Source organism: Cebus imitator, unplaced genomic scaffold (assembly GCF_001604975.1).
Source record: "Cebus imitator isolate Cc_AM_T3 unplaced genomic scaffold, Cebus_imitator-1.0 Scaffold85, whole genome shotgun sequence".
Classification (NCBI taxonomy): Eukaryota; Metazoa; Chordata; class Mammalia; order Primates; family Cebidae; genus Cebus; species Cebus imitator.
The window spans coordinates 385,355-410,364 of NW_016107400.1; the positions used below are offsets into that span (position 1 = coordinate 385,355).

The window sequence follows — 25,010 nt, forward strand, 5'->3', positions numbered from 1 at the left end:
TTGACCAGGATGGTCTCGATCTCTTGACCTCGTGATCCACCCGCCTCGGCCTCCCAAAGTGCTGGGATTACAGGCTTGAGCCACCGCGCCCGGCCAATTATCATCTCCTTATGATTCAATCTGTGGGCATGAACAATATCCGTGAAGACTGTGGAGACTGTGTGCTTGGGGCAGAAACAGATAAAATCAAGAATTCAGAGGACCAAGACAGAGTAGTAAGAGAGGTAGGAGGAAAGCAGAATAGTATATTTTAGTATGTTTTCAGAGTTTCATGAAAGTAGGGACTATACCAATCTGTTCACTCTTGCACACGTGAGGCCTAGCCCCATCACACACAAATTAATATATGTTGAATAAACGTACAAATAAGTGATCAAGAATATCAGTTGCTATAGATAGGAGAAGGAAGGGCTAAAAAGCGTCTGTAGGATTTAGCCACATGGAGACATTTGATGTTATTGCTGAGAAATCAGTAGAGATATGAAGGCAAAAGTCATACTGCAGATGTTTGAGGATGGATTAGAAGTGAGGAAATAAAAACAGGAATTGCAGATAACTCCTAAGAATGTGTTACCAAAGAAGGAAGAGACAGTATCTGAGGAAAAGAGTAACAAGGATTTTTTCTTCCTTGAGTCAGGGTCTTGCTCTACTGCCCAGGCTGGAGTGCAGTGGTACCATTATGACTCACTGCAGTCTCGACCTCCCAGCCTCAAGCAATCTTCCCACCTCAGTCTCCTAAGTAGCTGGGACTACAGGTGTAAGTCACCACACCTAGCCAATTTTTTATTTTTTGTAGAGAGGGAATCTCACCATGTTGCTCAGGCTGGTCTGGAACTCCTGGGCACAAGTGATCCTCCTGCCTTGGCCTCCGCAAGTGCTGGGATTATAGGTGTGAGCCACCAAACTCAGCCAATTTTTTTTTTCTTGAGACATAGTCTTGCTCTGTTACCCAGGCTGGAGTGCAGTGGCTTGATATCTGCTCACTGCAACCTCCGCCTCCTGGGTTCAAGCGATTCTTCTGCCACAGCCTCCTGAATAGCTGGGACTACAGGCACATACTACCATGACCAGCTAATTTTTGTATTTTTAGTAGAGATAGGGTTTCACCATATTGGCCAGGCTGGCAATTTTTTTTTTTTTTTAGATGGAGTCTCACTCTGTCGCCGGGCTGGAATGCAGTGGCATGATCTTGGCTCACTGCAATCTCCACCTCCCCGGTTCAAGCAATTCTCCTGCCTTAGCCTCCTAATTAGCTGGACTACTGGCATGCAGTACCATGCCAGACTAATGTTTTTTATTTTAGTAGAGACAGGGCTTCACCATGTTGGCAAGGATAGTTTTGATCTCCAGACCTCGTGATCCGCTCTGCCTGCCTTGGCCTCCCAAAGTGCTGGGATTACAGGTGTGAGCCACAACTCCTGGCCTACTCCATACACTTCTAATAAATTCCATTTTAGTTTAAATTAGGCTGTTTCTGTTGCTTATAACCAAAGATCCCTAAGTGACAGCAATGTTTTTTTTTTTTTTTTTTNAAACTTATTATACTAGTCCTTCTTCTTGAATACGTTTAAAATTTTCCATAAAAAAAAAATTAATCAAGCTGGGAGCAGTGGCTCATGTCTGTAACCCCAGCACTTTGGGAGGTCAAGGTGGGTAGATCACCTGAGGTTAGGAGTTCGAGACCAGCCTGACCAATGTGGTGAAACTCTTTGTCTACTAAAAATACAAAAATTAGCTGGGTGTGGTGACGGCCACCTGTAATCCCAGCTACTTGGGAGGCTGACACAGGAGAATCACTTGAAACTGGAAGGCAGAGGTTGCAGTGAGCCATGACCATGCCATTGCACTCCAGCCTGGGCAACAGGGCAAGACTCCATCTCAAAAAAAAATAAAATAAAAATAACAGCCTGACAACATGGTAAAACCCCATCTCTACTAAAAATACAAAATTATCTGGGCCTGGTGGCTAGTGCCTGTAATCCCAGCTACTTGGGAGACTATGGCAGGAGAACTGGTTGAACTTGGAAAGAGGTTGCAGCGAGCTAAGATTGCGTCACTGCGCTCCAGCCTGGGCAACAGAGAAAGACCCTGTCTCAAAAAAAAATTAATTAATCAATCAAATGATGTAAGACCTATTAAATGAAAACAAAAGTAGCAACTCCTGCAGTCTCCACTACTGCTAATCATAAGCATAATTTCTACAAAGATAAAATAGGTAACTTCTCCCAGTTGCTGATACTACAATGGTATGTCCAACCTTTGTCAGCCTCAGCAGCTAAAACAGTGAGGTTTCACCAGGTTTTCTTCTACCCATCTGGCAAGGATGCACCAAGCCCCTCTAACAGAAAGCTCATCATATGGTTTGAATTTCCCTGGATGACACACTCTGGTTAGAATGCTTAAAACATGAACATTCCTAGTCACTGCCAACACTTCCCTACAGTCCTTCCTTCAGAACAGAGATTACTTATTTGCAGTGCAGACTCTATTCTTGAGGCCTTGGAAAAGTTACCTTCACGAAGCTGTTTACAGCCATGATGGCCATGTCTGGCTGACTCTTGGCGTAGTTCATCAAGTAGAGATACACAAGCTTCTTTAGTTCCAGATTGTCAGTCTGCATACAGTTCACTACGTCTGGAAAGAGAGAGCTGAGAAGAGAGGATAAAAAAGTGAGTAAGCAAGTGTTGGTGCCAAGCTGTTGGTCAGAACATGAAGAGCCTTAACTAACAGAGTGACTTGATACAAATGTCCTCACAGTAGTAACTGTCACAGAAATGAATTACTAAAAGAATTGTAGGCCAGGCATGGTGGCTCTTGTCTGTAATCCCAGCACTTTGGGAGGCTGAGGCGTAAGGATCGCTTGAGACTAGGAGTTCAAGACTAGCCTGAACAACATGTCAAGATCCCATCTCTACAAAAATGGTTTTTTGTTGTTGTTGTTGTTTGTTTGTTTTGAGACGGAGTTTCGCTCTTGTTACCCAGGCTGGAGTGCAATGGCGTGATCTCGGCTCACCACAACCTCCGCCTCCTGGGTTCAGGCAATTCTCCTGCCTCAGCCTCCTGAGTAGCTGGGATTACAGGCACGCACCACCATGCCCAGCTAATTTTTTGTATTTTTAGTAGAGACGGGGTTTCACCATATTGACCAGCATGGTCTCGATCTCTTGACCTCGTGATCCACCCGCCTCGGCCTCCCAAAGTGCTGGGATTACAGGCTTGAGCCACCGCGCCCGGCCCTCCCCCTGCTTTAGTACTGTGTTCACTTCGCTGGTGTGACATATCGGACTGTGTTCAAGGACGGAGACATTTTTATCCAGTATAGCAAGTGCATGGAGTTATGCCTGAATGTAGCCAGAACCTGGAAGACAGTTAAACTACCAGCTTGGATGAAAATTAACCGTCTCAAGTACTGAGGAACAAACATGAACGTTTCTCAATCCGATCATCTTTCCTTATAATTGGCAGCAGTAAATCTAAGGCGTCTATCTCCTGGTATGTTGCTTTAAATCCTTTCTGGAAGGGGAAGACATATAAATTAACCACCATCCGTTTCGCGCGTGTACAGAAAAGTCCTTTCCATCTCCAGATTCCCTTCTTCCCTCTGCCCCTAGCTCCACCGCCTGCAGGAACACAGGGCTCAGCAACGGGCCCAAGCTACGATTCCCGGAGCCAGACATGTGCGTAGCGCCCCAAACAACTTGTCAAAAAGACGTCTGCAGAGAGACGTACAGCGCTGTAGCCTTCCAGCGAGGCCACCATGCAGACCCAGCTACGAAAGGTAAAACCAAACCAGCGGAAAAGTCACAGCCAAAACCAGCCCGCACCAGCCCTCTTCACTTTCAGCGGGGTGGGAGCGGAAGTCCGGGTGGGTCATAGAGTTCTCTAGCTCTGGTTTCCGGGCTGCGTTCGGGACTACACCGCCTCTCTTCCCCCAGGCGTCCCCGAAGTCCTGGTGGTTTCTATTTCCGGGTGCGTCTTCTGTCATAAAGCCGAGACCTCTCTTCAAACGTGGCGTCGCAGGTTCTTAGCGCCTCGCCTGGAGTCAGCGAGCAAGGACGGGCGCGGGCGGGGATACTCAAAGTCAACAGCTGAAGCCAGTCCTCGTGTCCCGGTCTCACACTGGCACGACTGCATCCTCAGAGTCGGCTGGCTTTTGAGCGGTCACGATTGGGGAGGAGGAGGATTTCTCGTTCGCAGCACCAGGACTGCAGCTCCAGAGGATCGCGTTCCTTCCCCCATATCTGCCCCCCCAGTCACGCTCTGCCCTGAGGTGCAGCATTTGACAAGTTACCCCCTTGCCACATACCACTTCTACCCACGTCCGAGTTAGCTTTGTTCTTAACCTTTTTGAAACTCCCCTCCGCCTCCAGAACAGGTCTTTTTTTTCGCTAGCTCATTTTTGCCCATAAAATTGAGTTTCGAGTTTTAGATATCATACAGAAAGTTTACCTTTAAGACCGAGCACCCATCTGATACCCTTCCTCCCGAAAAAGTTCATGCTCACGAGAGAGTTTGTGGGAAAAGCGAAAGCCAGTCAACACAGGAAACTATGGCTGAGCACGGGGCTCACATCACAACTGCTTCTGTGGCCGATGACCAGCCATCCATCTTCGAGGTGGTAGCACAGGACAGTTTAATGACAGCAGTGAGACCTGCTCTTCAGCATGTGGTCAAGGTAAGGTATTAATTCTTGGATTTTAGGGACAACTGGGTAAAAACCAAACCAATAATTTGTGCTTATTTGGTAGCCTAGCGTTTGAAATAGCCAATTTGCAAATAACTCGTATCCCATGACTTACAGGTTATTGAGTCTGTATTATGTGTAGAGACCTGTACTGAATACCCAACATTTCAAGGTTAGGGTAGATTCCAAAATAAGTGACTTATTTAAGACAGAATGTGTAGACTTTAGAAGAAAAGGGAGAATGCCAATAGAAGGTGTAGTACTTGTGTAATGGAATGAATTTCACTTATTGTTTTATTTTGCTCTAGGTTCTTGCAGAATCAAATCCCACTCACTATGGCTTCTTGTGGAGGTGGTTTGATGAAATCTTTACTCTGCTAGATCTTCTGCTCCAGCAGCATTACCTGTCTAGAACTAGTGCCTCATTTTCTGAAAACTTTTATGGCTTAAAGAGAATTGTAATGGGGGACACTCACAAGTCTCAGAGGTTGGCCAGTGCTGGCCTCCCAAAGAAGCAGCTTTGGAAATCAATTATGTTCCTGGTTCTTCTTCCCTATCTGAAAGTGAAGCTGGAGAAGTTGGTTGCTAGCCTGAGAGAAGAGGATGAATATTCTATTCATCCTCCTTCTTCCCGCCGGAAACAATTTTACAGAGCCTTTCTGGCAGCCTACCCATTTGTTAACATGGCTTGGGAAGGATGGTTTCTTGTACAACAACTTCGATATATCCTAGGAAAAGCTCACCATCACTCACCACTGCTCAGGCTGGCTGGAGTTCGGCTAGGTCGACTGACAGTTCAGGATATACATGCTCTGGAGCACAAACCAGCTGAAGCCAGCGTGATGCAGCAACCAGTCAGGAGGTAAGGCCTTAGCACTTCCAAAAGATTTTTAGTTAATAAATTCTAAAATCTTATCCCAGTTTTGTGAAATTCACCTCCCTGTTAACTTTGTGGTATTTCATGAAGTCATAGAAAAGCAATTCCTTGTGTCCATAAACCAAGGACTGTCATCTTGGTAACCTTCCTCATCATACCAGGTATACTTTTAGTGCACACTTGCTATGTCCTGTGCTAGGTGCTTGCTTTGTGAACATTATCTCAATCTTCAGCACAACCCAATGAAGTAAATGTATTAGCTCCATTTAACAGTTGGGGAAACTAAGCCCAAACAGTTAAGTACCTTGCCAAGGTCATGTATACATTTAGCTAGCTACAAGGTGGCAGAGCTGGAATTCAAGCCAAGTCAATATAATTCTAAAGACTGTGCTCTGTGAGCCACTGCACTCAGCCTAAGACTGTGCTCTTAATCATGATGCTGTGCTCCTTCTAGTTCATATTTGTGTTCTACAAGTTCAAATATATATATTCCTCAATACTGCTAAGTTTTTTGTTAAGTGAATTGTTTTTTTTTTCCTGGATCACTATCTTCGACTAAAAAAAGGGAGAAAGTCTATATAATGAAATTCTCTACTGATTTCTTTCAAAACACAAAACCAAACCCTAATTATTTGTTACTAAAAACAAAGGTTAGCTCCTATGCTCCTAAAATACTGTAAGTTAGAGAGAATCATGTAGAATAGATCCTTAACGAGATAGTACCACCAGTCTACCAACTTTTCAGTCCCCCAGTGATTCTGATGAAAAATATAAGAATTGCATTTATGTTAGTCATTCTCTAATAAAACCTAAAGTTTCTCTTTTTGCCTCCTTGTTCTTTTCTCCCAACAGTGTTAGTGAGAAGATAAAGTCAGCTCTGAAGAAAGCTGTGGGAGGTGTTGCCTTATCCCTGTCTACTGGCCTTTCTGTGGGTGTATTCTTCTTGCAGTTCCTTGACTGGTGGTACTCATCTGAAAATCAAGAAACCATCAAGTCATTGACTGCCCTGCCTACTCCACCACCACCTGTACACCTAGACTATAACTCGGATTCTCCTCTCCTACCCAAAATGAAGACTGTGTGCCCACTGTGTCGTAAAACCAGGGTGAATGATACTGTTCTTGCCACTTCTGGCTATGTGTTTTGTTACCGCTGTGTGTTTCATTATGTGAGGAGTCACCAAGCTTGTCCCATCACAGGTTATCCAACAGAAGTACAACATCTGATTAAACTCTACTCCCCTGAGAACTGAAAGGGAATCGTGTCTTATCCTCACAACAAAACTATTGCACTGTAATGCCACAGGGCTGGTTTCAGCATGGCATATAGCATTGATACTTCTCAGCCTCAATTCATAACTATATGAACTTTAAATGACTATATGGATTTCTTTAAAAGGATATGCCCATTGGTGGCGCGTGCCTGTAGTCCCAGTTACTTGGGAGGCTGAGGCAGGAGAATTGCCTGAACCCAGGAGGCGGAGGTTGCGGTGAGCCGAGATCGCGCCATTGCACTCCAGCCTGGGTAACGAGCAAAACTCTGTCTCAAAAAAAAAAAAAAAAAGATATGCCCATTTGATCCTAAACTTTTAGCCTGCTCTCTAGAACCCTACTTACAGTTGACCAAGCTGCTTAAGATAGAAGAATCAGTATTGGCAGGGGATATGAGGGCCAGTGTAGAGATTAAACAGGATAATGACTACAGAATTTTTTGCTTATCCCTTTCCTTAAAATATAAGTACAGAAGGTCTTAGGAAAAATCCAAGTTAGCATAAAAAATAAAGTGAACAGTGAAGTGGTAGCAAGCCTTCTTTTTAGAAAAGAAAGCATTTACCTGCCTGTCTGTAAGGTGGAAATTTCATCAGTTTGCCAACGATAGGAAATGTGGACCTGCTCTTGGTAGAAATGTTTAGAAATATTTTACGGAAAAATTAAAGCTCCTTCCATATACTGTGACCCATTTGTTAAGTGACATCTACAGTTATCAACTTTTAAGGATATCCTTAAAAGTTGGATATTTAGGATACTTAAGGATATTCCTTTATGAATCCTCCATAGCTTTCTTGAGAAACTGGTTAAAAAAGGAATAGGGGTTGAGTGTTACGGAGAGAATAGTCTGAAGATTCCTGTGTAAAAGCAAAGCTAACAAGCAATGAAGAGATGAAGCAAAATACTAATCTAATTGTGTAAAGAAAGGATATTTTAATAAGTTCTTTCTGTTTGTTGCTAAGAGTTTGCTAAACTGTCATGAATTATTCTGGTTATTACTAAAGTTTCTATGAAACACTTAAGTAGATTTTAAGAATAAATGTTTCTGGAAAAATAACTGTTCCATGTTATGATTTTGTAGAAACGTAAAGATTACTTAAGGTGTTTAAAATAAATTTTTCATTCAGACTGCCTTTGACTTTTTGAGGTATTTTTGTATTAAAATTTTGCCAATCCAGTAGTTGGAACAAAAATCCTCTGCTCCAGGAACAAGAATTCAGCCGCATGCGAAATATCTCATGCATCAACTTAAGAAATACTTAAGTTGCCTGTGTAGGAGAATTTATGCCATTGGATTGGCAGGCTGGTGAAAACACGGGTTAAAAAAAAAATCATCACTACAAGAGGAAGGATGAAAATGATTTTTAAGAGTGCCTGCTGACATAGTGTTTTCCAATACTTTAACTCATTTTACCAATTCAAAGCACATTCTCTGACAGCACAAAGGTGCTGAAGCTAAAATTTTCAATAGGATATTCTATGGATCTTAATATTAAGACATTTATGATGTTAACTGAGACAATAAAAAAAGAGAAAATATTAAAACTTTTATATGCCATAAGAAAAGTGTAATGGATTTTAAAATTCTCATTAAACCTCAAAGGTTTTACCAAAGCAAATACCATGGTTAATTAAACATTTTTTCTTTATTTCTTTACTGAGTTGAAGTCTGGCTCTGTTGCCCAGGCTGGAGTGCAGTGGCACGATCTGGCTCACTGCAACTTCTGCCTCCTGGGTTCAAACAATTCTCCCACCTTAGCCTCCCAAGGAGCTGTGATTACAGGTGCATGCCACCATGCCCAGATAATTTTTGTATTTTTAGTAGAGGCAGTGTTTTGCCATGTTGGCCAGGCTGGTGTTGAACTCCTAACCTCCAGTGATCCACCCGCCTTGGCCTCCCAAAGTGCTGGGATTATAGGCGTGAGCCATTGTGCCTGGCCAATTAAACATTTTTAATACAGTAATAAGTGAATAATAGAATTGAAGCAGATTCAGGATTGAAATGATGTAGTCTTCTATGAAGATTTCAAAGCAAGATTTTTCACCTCAACCTAAGAAGGAAAACATGAGAGTATCAGTAATTCAAAATATAAAAGAAACATCTTAAACATAATAAAACCAGTGTCCAAACAGGATACAACAGACCTGTGCAGAAAAGCCACAACCAGGATCAGCTCAGAGAGAAGATTAAGGGATCATACCCTGGTCAAAGCCAACATTGAAGCAATGGCAATACCAGGTCAGACTCCACTTCACTCATCATTGCATTTCACCTCCTTGTATTACCTAAGAGCAACACAGTGCCCTATTTTCACATCCAAGAAGACACAGGCTTACCTATGAAAAAAAGTCTTAAGTTTCAACCATGGGTTTCTAATTAATATTTCTTTTCTTTTTTTTTTTTTTTTTAAAGACAGGGTCTTACTCTGTTACCCAGGCTGTAGTGCAATGGCTTCATTATGGCTTACTGCAGTCTCAACCTCCCCAGGCTCAGGTGATCATCCCACCTCAGCCTCCCAAGTAGCTGGGACTACAGTCACAGGCCACCACGCCTGGCTAATTTTTGTACTTTTTGTAGAGACAGGGTTTCACCATGTTGCCCAGGCTGGTCTGGAACTCCTGAGTTCAAGCAATCTACCCACCTCGGCCTCCCAAAGTGTTTGGATTAGAGGTATGAGCCACTATGCCCAGCCTGTTTTCAATTAATATTTTTTTATTTTGAGACAGGTTTTCACTCTGTCAACCAGGCTGCAGTGCAGTGGTGCAATCACGGCTCACTGTAGCCTCAAACTCCTGGGCTCAGGCGATACTCCCAGGTAGCTAGAACTACAGCCACCCCTGGCTAATTCTTTTTAATTTTTTGTAGAGACAAGGTCTTGCTATGTTTCCCAGGCTGATCTCAAACTCCTGGCTTCAAGTGATCTTCCCACCACATCCTTCCAAAGCCTTGGTATTAAAAGCGGGAGCCACCACACCTGGCCCTCAATATTTTATTTTCCAATGTTCTTTGCTTTAAAATAACTTTGCTATACAAAAATACAAACTAGGGTGGGCACAGTGGCTCGTGCCTATACAGCTAGTGCTCCACTTACGACCATGATTGGCTCCGACAGACTGGTCGGATTTGGTCGTAAGTTGAGTAGGCTATATGTACAGTACTGTGAAATGATGTCATAAAAATCTTTAAGTCATATTTTATCATAATTTTCTTTCATTATTGTTATATATCATAATTTTCTTTGTTCATTTTATGCCATTTGTATCAACTCTACACCATTTTGTTTCTTATTTTTACATTCGTCAGGTTTAAGTAAAACACTGCATTACCAGAAGTAAAGGTTGACCTGAATGCTTATTATGAAAGCATTCTTGTCAAATCTCATTTTTAAAAAGCCAACTTAACTTGTGGTAAAGGCGCAGCCTTGTGTAAAACTGTGGAATATTCACAGATCACTGAACCACGGTGGTCTATGGTTTGAAGTGAAAAACCACGGCACATGATGAGTTTTGAAAAGCAGAAGGGTATGAACTATGTTAAGTCTTAGGGTTAAAAAGGACTAGTTGCCAGGTATTTATTTATTATCATTGTAAATAGAAAAGTAAATCATCACAATTTTATGTGACTTTCCATGGGATACAAATATGTAGCATTCATCATAAAAGATGTCATCTGGATATCTTGTTCAAATATAATTTAAACTTAGTATGTTCTAATATTGTTAAAGATATAGGGATGTAAACCACTCACATTTTAGTAAGAAAGGCAAGAAAATGACTAATAATGATATGATACAGCATATATGTTTATTGTCCCGCACTGTCATACACCCAGCTGGGCAACATTTGCGCTGCCAGACACAGAGTAGTCCTGGCTAGCGATTGTGGTCGTAAAGTCAAGTGGTCGTAAGTTGCATAGGTCGTAAGTCGATCAATACCTGTAATCCTAGCACTTTGGAAGGCTGAGGTGGGAGGATTCCCTGAGCCCAAGAGTTGCCAAAACCAGCCCTGGCAAAATAGTGAGACACTTTTCCTACAAAAAGTAGCCAGGCATGGTGGTGCACAACTGTAGTCTCAGCCACTAGGGAGGTTGAGATGGGAAAAGGATTGCTTGAACCTGAGAGATCAAGACCACAGTGACCCTGTCTCACACACACACACACACACACACACACAAAAAGCAAATCTGAACAAATTTTGTTTTTTAGGGTTTTTGTTTTTGAAGTACAAAGGACAGTTGAGAAACATTTGCCATTCAAAAACTTTTGTTTTTTTCTAATGAGCACAAACAGCATGCATGATAAAATCTCAGGAATGTTCATGAAGAAACTTATAGCTTACTTTTTTTTGTTTTTGTTTTTGAGACAGGGTTTCACTCTGTGGCCCAGGATGGAATCCAGTGGTGCAATCACTGCCAATTTGAACTCAGGCTTAGGCGACCCTCCTGTCTCAGCCTTCTGAGCAGTTGGGACAACAGGTGTGCAACCACCATGCCCAGCTAATTAAAACAAAAAACAAAGTTGTAGACACAAGGTCTTGCTATGTTGCCCAGGCTAGTCTCAAATTCCTGGCTTCAAGTGATCCTCCTGCCTTGGTTTCCCAAAACCCTAGGATCAAAAGCTTGAGCCAATAAGCCTGACCTTAGTCTTGTTCAAAGGCAAAAGTTTTAGAAAATATATTTTATTTTTTTAAATTTCTTTCCTTTTTCTGGAGATAGGGTCTTGCTATGTCACGCAGCCTGGAGTGCAGTGGCCTCAAACTGCTGGGCTCAAGCAATCGTCCCACCCCAGCCTTCTGAGTAACTGAGATCTGAGGCAAGCAACACCAAGCCCAGGTAATTTAAAAAAATTTTTTTAGAGAGACAGGGCCTTGCCATGTTGCCCAGGCTGGATTCAAACTGCCGGCTCAAGTGATCCTCCCTCTTTGGCCTCCCAAATTGCTGGATTGCAGGTGTCAGCCACTGTACTTGGCCTAGAAAAGATTTCTTTTTTTTAGATGGAATCTCACTGTCGCTCAGGGTAGAGTACAATGATCTTGGCTCACTGCAGCCTCTGCCTCCCAGGCTCAAGCAATCTTCTGCCTCAGCCTCCCAAATAGCTGGGACTATAGGCATGTGCCACCATGCCCAGCTAATTTTTGTATTTTTAGTAGAGACAGGGTTTCACCATGTTGGCTAGGCTGGTATTTAACTCCTGACCTCAAATGACCTGCCAGCCTTGGCCTCCCAAAGTGCTGGGATTACAGGCGTGAGCCACCACTCCCAGCTGAGAAAAGATTTTCTACTAATCTTTTAATATTTCTTTATAAACTCCAGTTGATTTAATATGCAATTTGATTTATAATTCTTCTGCCAACAAAGATTAAAATTATAGTCATAAAAGTTTTTAAACCAGAATCTTCTATCTGAAGAGTCCAAGAACCCAGAGAGGCTATGATTTGCCAAAGGTCCACAGCAAATTAACTGCAGAGCTGGAAAGAGAACTTGAGGTATGATTACCAGATTTATATTTTTTTAAAGTAACAGCTAAATCAAAGGTTTGATTTCATTTTTCTCTAGGGCCCTACCTTTAGATTTACTAATAAGGAAGGACATAGAAGATAAAGAAAGCAAGGCAAAGGATAGGTAATTCACAATCTGAAAAATCAATTTCAGAATGAGAAAGGTGACTGCCATTCATTTACTTTACGTTATTTTATTTTCTTTCTTTATTTTTAGACGAGTCTCACTCTATTGCCCAGGCTGGAGTGCAGTGGCATGATCTCAGCTCACTGCAACCTCTGCCTCCTGGGTTCAAGTGATTCTCCTGCCTCAGCCTCTCGAGTAGCTGGGACTACAGGCGTGTGCCACCACGCCTGGCTAATTTTTGTATTTTTTAGTAAAGACAGGGTTTCACCATATTGGCCAGGCCGGTCTCGAACTCCTGACCTCTTGATCTACCCGCCGCAGCCTCCCAAAGTGCTGGGATTACAGGTGTGAACCACTGTGCCCGGCCTCTTTATTTTATTTTTAATTTTTTGGGGGAATGGAGTCTCACTCTGTTGCCAGGCTGTAGTGCAGTGGCCTGGTCTCAGTTGACTGCCACCTCCATTTCCTGGGTTCAAGCATTTCTCCTGCCTCAGCTTCCCTAGTAGCTGGGACTACAGGTGCACAGTATCAGGCCCAGCTAATTTTTGTATTTTTAGTAGAGGTGGGTTTTCACCATGCTGGCCAGGATGGTCTTGATCTCTTTGACCTCGAGATCTGCCTGTCTCAGCCTCCTAAAGTGCTGGGATTACAGGTGTGAGCCACCGCACCAGCCCAGACCTCCAAAATGATATTGTCAGTATCTAAGAATTCTGGAGCTACTGTATACTTCCTTCAGCCATCTGTCAATGTCAATAGACTGATATTCCCTTGTTGAAACTGACAGCTGTTGGTCTGTGTTAGCCATTCAGCAGCTAAACTCCATAAAGAGGGAAACTAGGCTGGAAGCAGTGGCTCACGTCTGTAACCCAAGAACTTTGGGAGGCTGGCAGACAACAACTTATGGCAGACAATAACTGCTATCTCAATGGGCCTCCTGCCTCCAGTTTTGATCCCATCCAATGTACTTTGAATCTTACAAACATACTAACCCTTACAAATGGAGGTGGGATTAAGTCATTACTCACAAGTTTCAATTGCTCCCCACAGTCCAGGAAATAAAGTCCTAATGACTTTGCTTAGCAATCAACATGTTTCAAAAGGGACCCAAATTTATCCGTAAACACACCGTAAACAACCCAAACATGTCTCTTTTTTGTGTTTTTTTCATTTGGAATATCGCTCTGTCACACAGGCAGGAGTGCAGTGGTGCAATCTCAGCTCACTGCAATCTCAGGTTCCTGGGTTCAAGCGATTCTCCTGCCTCAGCCTCCCAAATAGCTAGGATTACAGGCATGAGCCACCATGCACAGCTAATTTTTGTATTTGTAGTAGAGACAGGGTTTGGTCATGTTGGCCAAGCTGGTCTTGAACTCCTGACCTCAAGTGCTGGGATTACAGGTGTGAGCCACTGCATCTGTCCCCCAAACATTTCTTACAGTCTAATCAACCCAGATTATTCTTTAGTCCTCATATTGGCTCTATGTGACCTTATGCCGTCCATTTAGAAAGTCTTTCCCCCCTGTAGAAACCCTTCCTGTACTTCAAAATCCTACCCTTACAGTTTGCAACCCTCCAAAATGCCATCTTTCACATGAAGCCTTTTTAAAATCAATCCAACAGGAAGTATATGTCCTTCTTCTGAATTATGAAAGCAGGTTAATACCTGTTTTATGGTACCTATTTCACTTTGCCACTTTGCATTTTAAGATCCAGACAGACAGAATACCATGAAATTCAAGATCTTTACAAGTGTAATCCCTCCCTACCTAACTGCTTCACCATCAGCTGGGCAAACCTCCGATGTGCGCCTGCCACACACAGCAGGTCCGCTTTCCTAGTTCTTTGTCTCAGTACACTAACGCTCGATCCGGAGTGCCTTCTACACCCCTTTCGATGGGGAGAAAACATAAGTATACTTTTTTTTTTTTTTTTTACGATTTTTAACATTTATTTGGATTCATAGTTTTACAAAGGGGATTCCCTCCTATCCTGTGGGAATAGAGTAAGATGGTCACATCTAGATTGTTAAGTAGCTCAGGCTTTTTAAGAGGGATATTTAAACATAGAGTATATAACTTAAAATGCTGTCCAGTTACCACAAAAATAAAATAACAAGAAACTAGCATCATTCTACCTCTCTTCTCCCTACACCTGGGTTGTGGGGAGATTTGCCTTATTACTCAAAAGAGTCAAGAGTAATCATCCCAAATTTAGGTTGAAGTGGGTAAGATTACAGCCAGAGATTAAAAGCTCACACATCCACAAGCAAGGTCCCAGTCAGGCATCTGGAAGGGCAAATGGATGGCTGTGCTGGCTGAGTAAAAGGTGCTTTCGTGTAGCGCCTAAGTATACTTCTTAAACTTTACCTAAATATTGCCTTCTGTTAAATGTCCCTAACTCCTTCAATCATCCCCTTCTTCTAACTCCCACAGCACTTTGTTCCACCACAGCACGCATCACAAGCCAACTACTCACAGTTCACTTTTTCCGCCCTCTCTCACACTTGACCAATCATAGAGTTCCTAAAGAACCAGGACTGTGTCCTACCGGCCTCTGTAGCCACTCCACTCGGAATGGTGCCTAGTATTTAGGGAGTGGTTCAATAAATGAGCGTTTAATTCATTTAATAAGCGGCTCTTCCTACTAAACACTAAGCTCCTAGATTATAAAAGCATCAACACCAGTTACAAATCCGACTTACCTCCAACATTTCACGTGGGTAAAGACCGTAACTCAAGCACCTCCAAACCCTCATTCTCCCAGCCTCTACCTCCTGGCGCTCTGCACAGCCATCTGCGCACATCCAGTGCTTACACACAGGAGGCCCTCGAAATCATACTAGTAATCTAAGGTCCAAATCCCACGAACTCACGGGAATGCTGAGGTCGTCCCTGCGGGGAAACAAGAGTAAGGCCGGAGCCAAGGCTTAAACCAAACACCCAGGCAGGAGTCTGCAGCCCGCTTTCCTAACTCCCGAAACTCCTACGCCCTATACTCTCGCAAGAAGCCTGTTCCGGCCTGAGGAAGATGAAAGTAACCAAGCTCTCCGAATTTCCGTCCCGGGACGTGCGTGCTTCCAGCATCCCTCTCCTCTGTCTCTCTGCCCGGCCCACATCTCACAGCCCAGCGAGCCTCTCGCCGAACAACCAATCCCACGGCGGCCATCGGGTCACGTGTGCGTCCCTGAGGCGGGGCTGGTGCGAGGAGCAGCCAATCGAAGGCCGAGGCGAACGTCAGCGGAAGAGACGGCCGACTCATCTTTTCCGTCGCCTCTTTCGCGTTGCCATCTCTACCCTAAGATGTTAGGCCAATCGCTTTCCATGCTCTGAGCAATTCTCCCGCGCCCCCTCCACAATTCCCCGCCCTCGTTCGTCTGGGCTACTGCTAGGCGGAGTGGTTTTGCCAGTACCCTGTTTCATAACTGGGAACGAGCATCTGAGCAGGATTATTGTGTGTGTGTGTGTGTGTGTGTGTGTGTGTGCGCGCGCACGCCATGGGATTACAGGAAGTTTTTTTTTTTTTTTTTTTTTTTTTTTTTTTTTTTTTTTTTTTTTTTTTTTTTTTTTTTTTTTTTTTTCTTTTTGAGACAGAGTCTCAAGTGGCCCAGGCTGGAGTGCTGTGACGCTATCTCGGCTCACTGCAACCTCTGCCTCCCGGGTTCAAGGGATTCTCGTGCCTCAGCCTCCCGAATAGCTAGGATTACAAGCATCCACCATCATGCCCGGCTAATTGTTATATTTTTGTAGAGATGGGGTTTCACCATGTTGGCCAGGCTGGTCTTGAACTCCTTACCTCAGGTGATCCGCCTGTCTCGGCCACCCAAAGTGCTGGGATTTATAGGCGTGAGCCACCGCACCTGGCCTCAGCTGTGTTTAGATTGGAGGGGGTCAGAGAGCGAAAGCAGGGAAAGCTATTGCAATGGTCCAGGTGTGAGCTAATAGGAGCTTAAATTGGACTGGCAGTGGAAATAGAGGAGTGACATGTGAGAGGCGAATGAAGATTGTGATGAGTGTTAGATAGGGATGGGTGGAAGGACGTGAAGAAATAAGATGGAGAGTCTTCTGTACCAGGCCCACTCAAGACCTCTTTCCTTCATTAAGGATTGGAGAGATCACAGTGAAGAGAATGTGCCTTTGCATGTGCTATTTCCTCTACCTGGTTCATCTTTCTCCCAGCCATCTCCCTTTCTCAACCTGTTGCCTTCTTACAGGTTCCAGCTCATATTATCATCTCATTTAGGAAATCTTTTCTGATTCTCACATGCACAGTTATTGTCATTCCTCAGAACATCTAGAGAACACTGCAAACTCTCCAGAGTGGCACTAGAGTGTAGTGATCATGCATGTGGACTATTTTGGCAAGTAACTTGAATTCTCTGTTCTTCAGTGTCACCATTTGTAAAAAGGAACATAGTAATAGCATCTACCTGATAGAACTGTTATAAGATGAATGAGAACAATGCCTAATACATAGAGTGCTCAGTCGATGTTATATTGTATATATTGTACTGTCTTGAGTTGTTGAGTACATGTTTTCCCTCTTTAGATTGTGAATGATCTGAGTTCACTGCAACCTCCGCCTCCTTGGTTCAAGTGATTCTCCTTCCTCAGGCTCACAAATAGCTGGGATTACAGGCGTGCACCACCACATCCAGCTGATTTTTGTATTTTTAGTAGAGATGGGTTTTTGCCATGCTGGCCAAGCTGGTCTCGAACTCCTGACGTCAAGTGATCCACCTACCCAATTTGGCCTCCCAAAGTGCTGAGATTACAGGTGTGAGCCATCGAGCCCAGCTGGGATGTATGTCTTATTCTTCTAGCTAATAGTAAGGTTTTGTGGCAGAATGAGAGTACTTGAGCTTTGGATTCATATAGATCAGTGTTCAACTCTCAGCTCTGCTACTTACTAGAATTGTAACTTTGAGCTTTACCTGAATGAACTCAGTGTTTTTTTTTTCATTTATTTAACGTGAAAATCATGCATGTCTTGCAAGTTATTATGAGAATTGCCGGGCGCGGTGGCTCAAGCCTGTAATCCCAGCACTTTGGGAGGCCGAGGCGGGTGGATCACGAGGTCAAGAGAATTATATTTGAGAATGAAAGTTGCATATTTGGCTCAAGGAAGGCAGTTACTAAACGAGAGCTTTTATTTTGATGGGTAGCTCCAGAGTGTAGCACCATGTTTAGAACATTCCAAGCACTCAACAATTGGTTATTATTATTATTATTTGAGACAGAGTCTCTCTCTGTCATCCAGGCTAGAGTGCATTGCTGCGATATTGGTTCACTGCAACCTCTGCCTCCTGGGTTCAAGTAATTCTCATGCCTCAGCCTCCTAAGTAGCTAAGTTTACAGGTGCCTGCCACCACACTCTGCTAATTTTTGTATTTTTAGTAGAGACAGGGTTTGGTCATGTTGGCCAGGCTGGTCTTGAACTCCTGACCTCAGGTGATCTGCCCACCTCAGCCTCCCAAAATTCTGGGATTACAGGTGTGAGCCACTGCGCCTGGCCATCTGTTGGTTTTTACCATTTGTTTTTAAATTATGAAAAACAATTTATACGCATTGTAAACCATTAAAAATATAGATTAAAGACAATAAAGGGAAGAAAAAGAAACTAATTAAAAAATAACTTTTAATTCTCCTACCCAGGGATAGCCAGCTCTTAATCTATGAAGATTTTTCTAGGCTGGGTCTTGTGTTTAACAAAGATGAAAAGTGGCAAAAAGAATAAAAGTAAATAGAATAGAGCAAGCCATTTAGAAGGTAATGAAATAGGTTAATATCGCCCACAATGAATAGGTACAGAATAGCCTAATGTAAAATAAAAATAGGCCGGGCGCGGTGGCTCACGCCTATAATCCCAGCACTTTGGGAGGCCGAGGTCAAGAGATCAAGACCATCCTGGTCAACATGGTGAAACCCCGTCTCTACTAAAAATACAAAAAAATTAGCTGGGCATGGTGGCACCTGCCTGTAGCCCCAGCTACTTGGGAGGCTGAGGCAGGAGAATTGCTTGAACCCAGGAGGCGGAGGTTGAGGTGAGCCAGGATCACGCCATTGCACTCCAGCCTGGGTAACAAGAGCAAAACTCTGTCTCAAAAAAAAAAAAAAAAAAACTCATGTATAACTTTTGACTCCACCAAAACTTAATAATTAGTAGCCTACTGTTGACCAGAAGCCTTCCCGACAACACAACTGACACACATTTTGTATGTTGTATGCATTATATACTGCATTCTTATAAATTAAGCTACAGAAAGAAAATGTTACTAAGTATAATCACTACTTATTAAGTGGAAGTAGATCATCACAAAGGTCTTCATCCTTATCACCTTCACATTGAACAGGCTGGGAGGAAGAGGAGGAGTTGGTCTTGCTGTCTCAAGGGTGGCAGAGGTAGGAGAACATCTGAGTTGAAGTGGACCTGTGCAGTTCAACCCTGTGTTGTTTAAGGGCCTAATAATGTATAACCCTTTGGTTCTATTTGTTTGGAGAATACACAGCAGGTGTATTATCTGACTAATACACANAAGTGAGAATAAAAGAATCCTGGCCGGACGCGGTGGCTCATGCCTGTAATCCTAGCACTTTGGGAGGCTGAGGTGGGTGGATCACCTGAGGTCAGGAGTTCAAGACCAGCCTGGCCATCAGGGTGAAAACCCATCTTAAAAAAATAAAAATAGAGCTTTACATATAAAATTTTCCGGGGGCTGAAGGTATATGTATGATATGTGGAAGTGAAACTGTGTCCCTCAGAAGTGCTAGGTTTAACTTTTGCCTTTCACTTGAAAACTCCTGCTTTTTCTCATTACAACCTCATTCACTCCCTGAGGTCAGAGCCTGGCCTGCTAATCTGCCCTGTCACAGGCTCTTCAGGAGTCCTTATCGGCCTTCCTCAGTGTGTCAGTGTTATGAAGAAGTGGAGAGTCTGCTCCTCCCAAGCTAATATCAAAGGGCAAAAGGGGCTGTGATAGAAGCAAACATTCAGACTACAGCCAGATGTGGAACTGGAGCAGCAGGAGGAAACGCAAGAACATAGGTAAAGAAAGAAAGAAAGAACAAAATTCTTTAAAAAAATCTCATCTGTCTAATTTTAGGTGCAGTCTACATCTGAGGGCATGAGGGATTAGTAAAATAGTATTTAAGGGAAAAATTTGTAAAGGAAAATGAGTAAAACATTCTGGGAAGTCCAGGTGCAGTGGCTCACGCTTGTGATCCCAGTACTTTGGGAGACTGAGGCGGGCAGATCACCTGAGGTCAACAGTCTGAGACCAGCCTGGCCAACATGGTGAAGCCCTATCTACTAAAAATACAAAAATTAGTTGCGAATGTGGCTCATGCCTGTAGTCCCAGCTACTCTGGAGGCTGAGACAGGAGAATAGCTTGAACCTGGGGGGTGGAGGTTCCCGTGAGATCACGCCACTGCACTCTAGCCTGGGCACAGAGTGAGACTCTGTCTCAAAAAAAAAAAAAAAAAATTCTGGGAAATGTGGAAAGGATATTCATCCGGAGCTAGAATCTCAGGAAATGTTGTATTTATCATAGTTGTTATCAGCATTCAAATAACATTGATGAGACTTAGGAGTCACAAGACTATAGGGCCTGCTAGTTCAAATCAATTAGATTTGTTTTGTGGGTCCCCTCAGTGGAAGTTATGGGGAGACAAATTGCAGTTGAAAGTAAGGAAACCATTTCTAACACAGATGTCAGAAAACAGGAGGGACTAGAGGGACTATTTGATAGGTAGTGAGTTGCTCATGGCCGGAGATTTGCATAGCAACTTGTTGGGAGCTGGGAATATTATAGAGGAGATTTTAGAATCCGACAGATTGTTGGACTGGAGGATCTTTAAAGTCCTTTCCAACGCTTCTGTGAGTCAATGATATAAATAGAATGTTATGGGAAAATTCCCTAAGGGCCATAAAATACTACATTTACATGTACTTGTAGAAGAGGCTCACATTCTAAAAACAATTCCCAGGTCGATTCTGGTTTTCCTGAAGGAAGTGAAAAGGCAACCAAGAACAAACTGATGTCAGAGGAGTGTACAAATCTTGCCTGATGCCTGCTTTCTTCCTCTTGGTGAGTACATACCACACCCACAGGGCCCCTGCTTTGCAAAGATCACACAGAAAAATGGGTTCTCTTCTTCTAGAGGAAGAATTTTAGTTGAGATAGCAAATATTTTGTTTTGCAATTAACTAAAGGTAAGGGGATTCTTTCTGAAATATTTCCTTCAGAGTTCAAATTTCAATTTAGGTGGCTGTTCTCTGGTCTATGAAGCAAAAGAAGGGTGACAGTAATTTAATGACCATGACCCAAAAACTCATATTCTTTTCTAAGCTTTAGAGGTTTCCACAGCACAGGGCAGAACTATTAGAAGGGAAGGTAACGGCATGATCTTGGCTCACCACAACCTCTGCCTCCTGGGTTCAAGCGATTCTCCTGCCTCAGTCTCTCAAGCAGCTGGTATTACAGGCATGCACCACCATGCCTGGCCAATTTTTGTATTTTTAGTACAGTTTTCATGTTTTCTCCATGTTGGTCATATTGGTCTTGAACTCTCAACCTCAGATGATCCACCACCTCGGCCTCCCAAAGTGCTGGGATTACAGTGCTGAGATTACAACGTGAGCCCCTGTGCCTGGCTATTTTTATTTTTTTAGACAGAGTCCCACTCTGCTGCCTAGGCTAGAGTGCAATAGTGTAATCATGGCTCACTGCAGCCTCAAACTCCTGGGCTCAAGAGATCCTCCCACCTCAGCCTCCTAGGTAGCTGGGACTGCAGGTGTGCACCACCATACCTGCCTAATTTAAAAAATTTTTAAATCTTTTGTAAAGATGGGGTCTTCCTATGTTGTCCATGCTGGTCTCAACTCCTGGCCACAAGCAATCCTCCCACATCCATCTCCCAAAGTGCTGAGATTACACGTGTGAGCTACCACACCCAGCCTATGTTTGTGTTTACAGCAAGATCTTCTACAGTACATATACTATAAAATGATACTTCCTTAGTTCTCTAGTGCCTTCCTTTCTTCCCCTTTTGAATTGTAAATAAATGCATTGTCTCACTTCAACATCTATTTATGCAGATTTACTAATAACTTACCTGGGCTCCTGTGCCAACCTGTGCCCTTTATATCCAGGCTCAGTGTTGGTGTTTCCTGATTTAAATGGAAACTGTTTGAAAATGTTAGCAATTTAATTTTTCCATTATGACAAATATTAAGCATTCACCTTTATCGATGCATACTTATTCTGGCAAGGCTAAGGATATTTGGCAAAGTGATTAGAAAACAGCATATCAAAGATAATTTCCAGTTGTGTGGGGTGGCTCACATCTGTAATCCCAGCACTTTAGGAGGCCCAGGCAGGAGGACTGCAACATAGCAAGACTCCATCTCTCAAAAAAAGAAAAATTAGCCAGGCATGGTGGCATGTGTCTGTAGTCTCAGCTACTAGAGAGACTGAAGTTGGAGAATCATTTGAGCTGGGAGGTTGAGGTTGTGTGAACTTTTTTTTTTTTTTTTGAGAGGGAGTCTTGCTCTGTCACCCAGGCTGGAGTGCAGTGGTTCAATCTTGACTCACTGCAACCTCCGCCTCCCAGGTTCAAGCCATTCTCCTGACTCAGCCTTGCTAGCAGCTGGAACTACAGGTATGTACCACCATGCCCAGATAATTTTTGTATTTTTAGTAGAGACGAGGTTTCACCATATTGACCAGCTGGTCTTGAACTCCTGACCTCATAATCTACCTGCCTCTATCTCCCAAAGTGCTGGGATTGCAGGCGTAAGTCACCACGCCCGCCTGCAGTGAACTATTATTGTGCCACTGCACTCCAACCTGCACAGTAGAGCAAGATTCTGTCTCTCAAAAACAAAAAACAAACAAAACAACAACAACAACAAAATATATAGAGAGATGATTTCCAACATTAAAATGTATCTTCAGTAATTAATAGCTTTGAAGAAAATATTGTAATCTTTGGAATTATTGTTAATGTAGAAACAACATTTCTGCCCTAATTATAGGAACTTCTTTCTGTTATTGTTTGGAGCACAGAGTGGCTGCTGTGATGGAGAGTCTCAAGACTGATACTGACATGTCCTATCCTGAGATAACAGTAGATGTGGGCAGAGTGATCTTTGGAGAAGAAAACAGAAAGAAGATGACCAATAGCTGTTTGAAAAGATCTGAGAATTCTAGAATTATCCGGGCTATATGTGCGCTGTTAAATTCTGGAGGTGGTGTGATCAAAGCAGAGATTGATGATAAAACCTATAGTTACCAATGCCATGGGCTAGGACAGGATTTGGAAACTTCTTTTCAAAAATTGCTTCCTTCAGGTTCACAGAAATACCTTGACTACATGCAGCAGGGGCACAATCTCCTGATTTTTGTGAAGTCATGGAGCCCAGATGTTTTCAGCCTTCCACTGAGGATTTGCAGCTTGCGCTCCAATTTATATCAGAGAGATGTGACTTCTGCTATCAACTTGAGTGCTAGCAGTGCCCTGGAGCTTCTCAGAGAGAAGGAGTTTAGAGCCCAAAGAGGAAGACCAAGGGTGAAGAAGTTGCCTCCTCGGCAGGTTCTTGATAGATACATTCAGGAAGAGGAAGATATGAGAATATTTGCCTCAGAATTTTTTAAAAAGGACAAACTCATGTATAAGGAGAAACTCAACTTTACTGAGTCAACACATGTTGAATTTAAAAGGTTCACCACCAAAAAGATTGTACCTCGGATTAAAGAAATGCTACCTCATTATGTTTCCGCATTTGCCAACACTCAAGGGGGATACATCCTCATTGGAGTGGATGATAAGAGCAAAGAAGTGGTTGGATGTAAGTGGGAAAAAGTGAACCCTGACTTATTAAAAAAAGAAATTGAAAACTGCATAGAAAAATTGCCTACATTCCACTTCTGCCATGAGAAGCCAAAGGTAAATTTCACCACAAAAATCCTGAACGTGTACCAAAAAGATGTCCTGGATGGTTATGTCTGTGTGATTCAAGTGGAGCCCTTCTGTTGTGTGGTGTTTGCGGAGGCCCCAGATTCCTGGATCATGAAAGACAATTCTGTCACACGGCTGACAGCTGAGGAGTGGGTGGTCATGATGCTGGACACTCAGCCAGGTAAAGGGAAGTGAAGCCATTGTCCCTGTCAGCAGGGAGGAACCCCTTTCTCTGCCTTTTGTGGGGATTCGATCATATGTTTTAGTTAAAAAACAGTAATTTATTTTTGCTTGTAAGTGTTCTCCCATTACAGTGTTCTTTATCTAATATTTTTAGTTCCAAAGAGTCAGAATATAAACTGTTTGAGGTCAAGAAATGTTTGGATTCTATGACTTAAACAAGTTTTTTTTTTTGTTTGTTTTTTTTGTTTTTTTTGAGAGTCTGTCACCCAGGCTGGAGTGCAGTGGTGTGGTCTTGACTCACTGCAACCTCCACCTCCCATGTGCAAGTGATTCTCGTGCCCCAGCCTCCCAAGTAGCTGGGATTACAGGCGCATGCCACCATGTCTGGCTAATTTTTGTATTTTTAATAGAGATGGGATTTCTCCATGTTACCCAGGCTGGTCTCAAACTTCTGACCTCAAATGACATGCTCGCCTCTATCTTCCAAAGTGCTGAGATTATGCGTGTGAGCCACTGCTCCCAGCCAGCCTAAACAACTTGTAAAGTTACAGTATGCCATCAGCTATGAGTTAGGAAAGCTCTCCTTTTCTTATCTACAAACCTGTTGAAAAAACTGTGCAGGCTGATCATCCTAGTCAAAATTGGAATAGTCTTACTTTAGAGATGGTATTTTAGAGAAATGTTTAAGAATTACTCCAAGGACAGGTGCAGTCCTAGCACTTGTGGGAGGCCTAAGTGGGCAGATTGCCTGAGCCAAGGAGTTCTAGACCAGCCTGGTCAACATGGTGAGACCCCATCTCTCCCCCAAATATAAAACTAGCCAGGTGTGGTGGTGTATGCCTGTGGTCCCAGCTGCATGGGAGGCTGAGGTGAGAGGATTGCTTGAGCCTGGGAGGTGGAGGTTGCAGTGAGCAGAGATCACCCCACTACACTCCAGCCTGGACAACAGAGTAAGACCCTGTCTCAAATAAAATAAAATAAAATAAAAAAGTAAAATAAAATAAAATGACTCCTACTCCACTAATTCTTCCAAGCGAAACATTGTTGACAAATTTGAATTGTTTTAGTAACATTAGGAGCTAATAACCTTAAACCACTGGACTTAGGGTACAATCAAGTGGGGAAAAATGATGCAAAAGGAGATGCTAGGGCAGGGGGGTGGGGGGGGAGCAGGACCCCTGTTGTTCTCTCTTATCTTTCAGTTTTGCTTGGAAATGATTCCTAAGCAATCTGTAAAGGACTGTAGGCTGAACTAAGCCTATCTGCTTGCCTTCATGGCCAGTATGTTTTACATTTGATCAAGACTCGAGTGATTAGAGAAATGTATTGGGTCATTCTTTCTCGTTTTAAATTTGTTTGAGCTCACTTCTCTCCTCCTCTCCCCTAAAGATCCTGCCACTTTTGATTCCATCTAACATT

The 25,010-nt window shown here is 43.1% G+C and overlaps 3 protein-coding genes and 1 non-coding gene across 6 annotated transcripts in view; 2 read left to right on the forward strand and 2 right to left on the reverse strand.

Annotated features, from left to right (window-relative positions):
• The window catches only part of AP2B1 (adaptor related protein complex 2 subunit beta 1), a 141,280-nt gene extending 138,607 nt beyond the window's left edge, over nucleotides 1-2,673 (reverse strand). Inside the window, exon 1 of one of the 2 annotated variants that reach the window (XM_017534210.2) lies at nucleotides 2,513-2,673. In XM_017534210.2, the coding sequence (XP_017389699.1) occupies nucleotides 2,513-2,620 (108 nt within the window). In that variant the 5' untranslated portion in view covers nucleotides 2,621-2,673. The remainder of the gene's footprint in view (nucleotides 1-2,512) is intronic. The other variant, XM_017534209.2, reaches the window with a different exon arrangement.
• An 871-nt stretch (nucleotides 2,674-3,544) lies between these two features.
• PEX12 (peroxisomal biogenesis factor 12) lies at nucleotides 3,545-6,815 on the forward strand. Of its 2 annotated transcripts, XM_037740525.1 has the most exons (4): nucleotides 3,545-3,778; nucleotides 3,936-4,675; nucleotides 4,993-5,546; nucleotides 6,414-6,815. In XM_037740525.1, exons 2-4 carry the CDS (start codon nucleotides 4,550-4,552, stop codon nucleotides 6,811-6,813), a joined length of 1,080 nt encoding a protein of 359 aa, XP_037596453.1. In that variant the 5' UTR covers nucleotides 3,545-3,778; nucleotides 3,936-4,549; the 3' UTR covers nucleotides 6,814-6,815. The 2 variants fall into 2 exon arrangements, with proteins under 2 accessions (XP_037596453.1, XP_017389702.1); XM_017534213.2 differs by having other exon boundaries at nucleotides 3,545-4,675.
• A 2,185-nt stretch (nucleotides 6,816-9,000) lies between these two features.
• On the reverse strand, nucleotides 9,001-9,097 carry LOC119472108. The gene has a single exon (XR_005201219.1). It is a non-coding gene; the product is annotated as a Z30 small nucleolar RNA (small nucleolar RNA).
• A 10,281-nt stretch (nucleotides 9,098-19,378) lies between these two features.
• Nucleotides 19,379-25,010, forward strand: part of LOC108308419 (protein SLFN14) — a 16,514-nt gene continuing 10,882 nt past the window's right edge. The window contains exons 1-2 of the mRNA XM_017534206.2: nucleotides 19,379-19,493; nucleotides 22,486-23,589. Of these exons, the coding sequence (XP_017389695.1) occupies nucleotides 19,454-19,493; nucleotides 22,486-23,589 (1,144 nt within the window). The 5' untranslated portion in view covers nucleotides 19,379-19,453. The remainder of the gene's footprint in view (nucleotides 19,494-22,485; nucleotides 23,590-25,010) is intronic.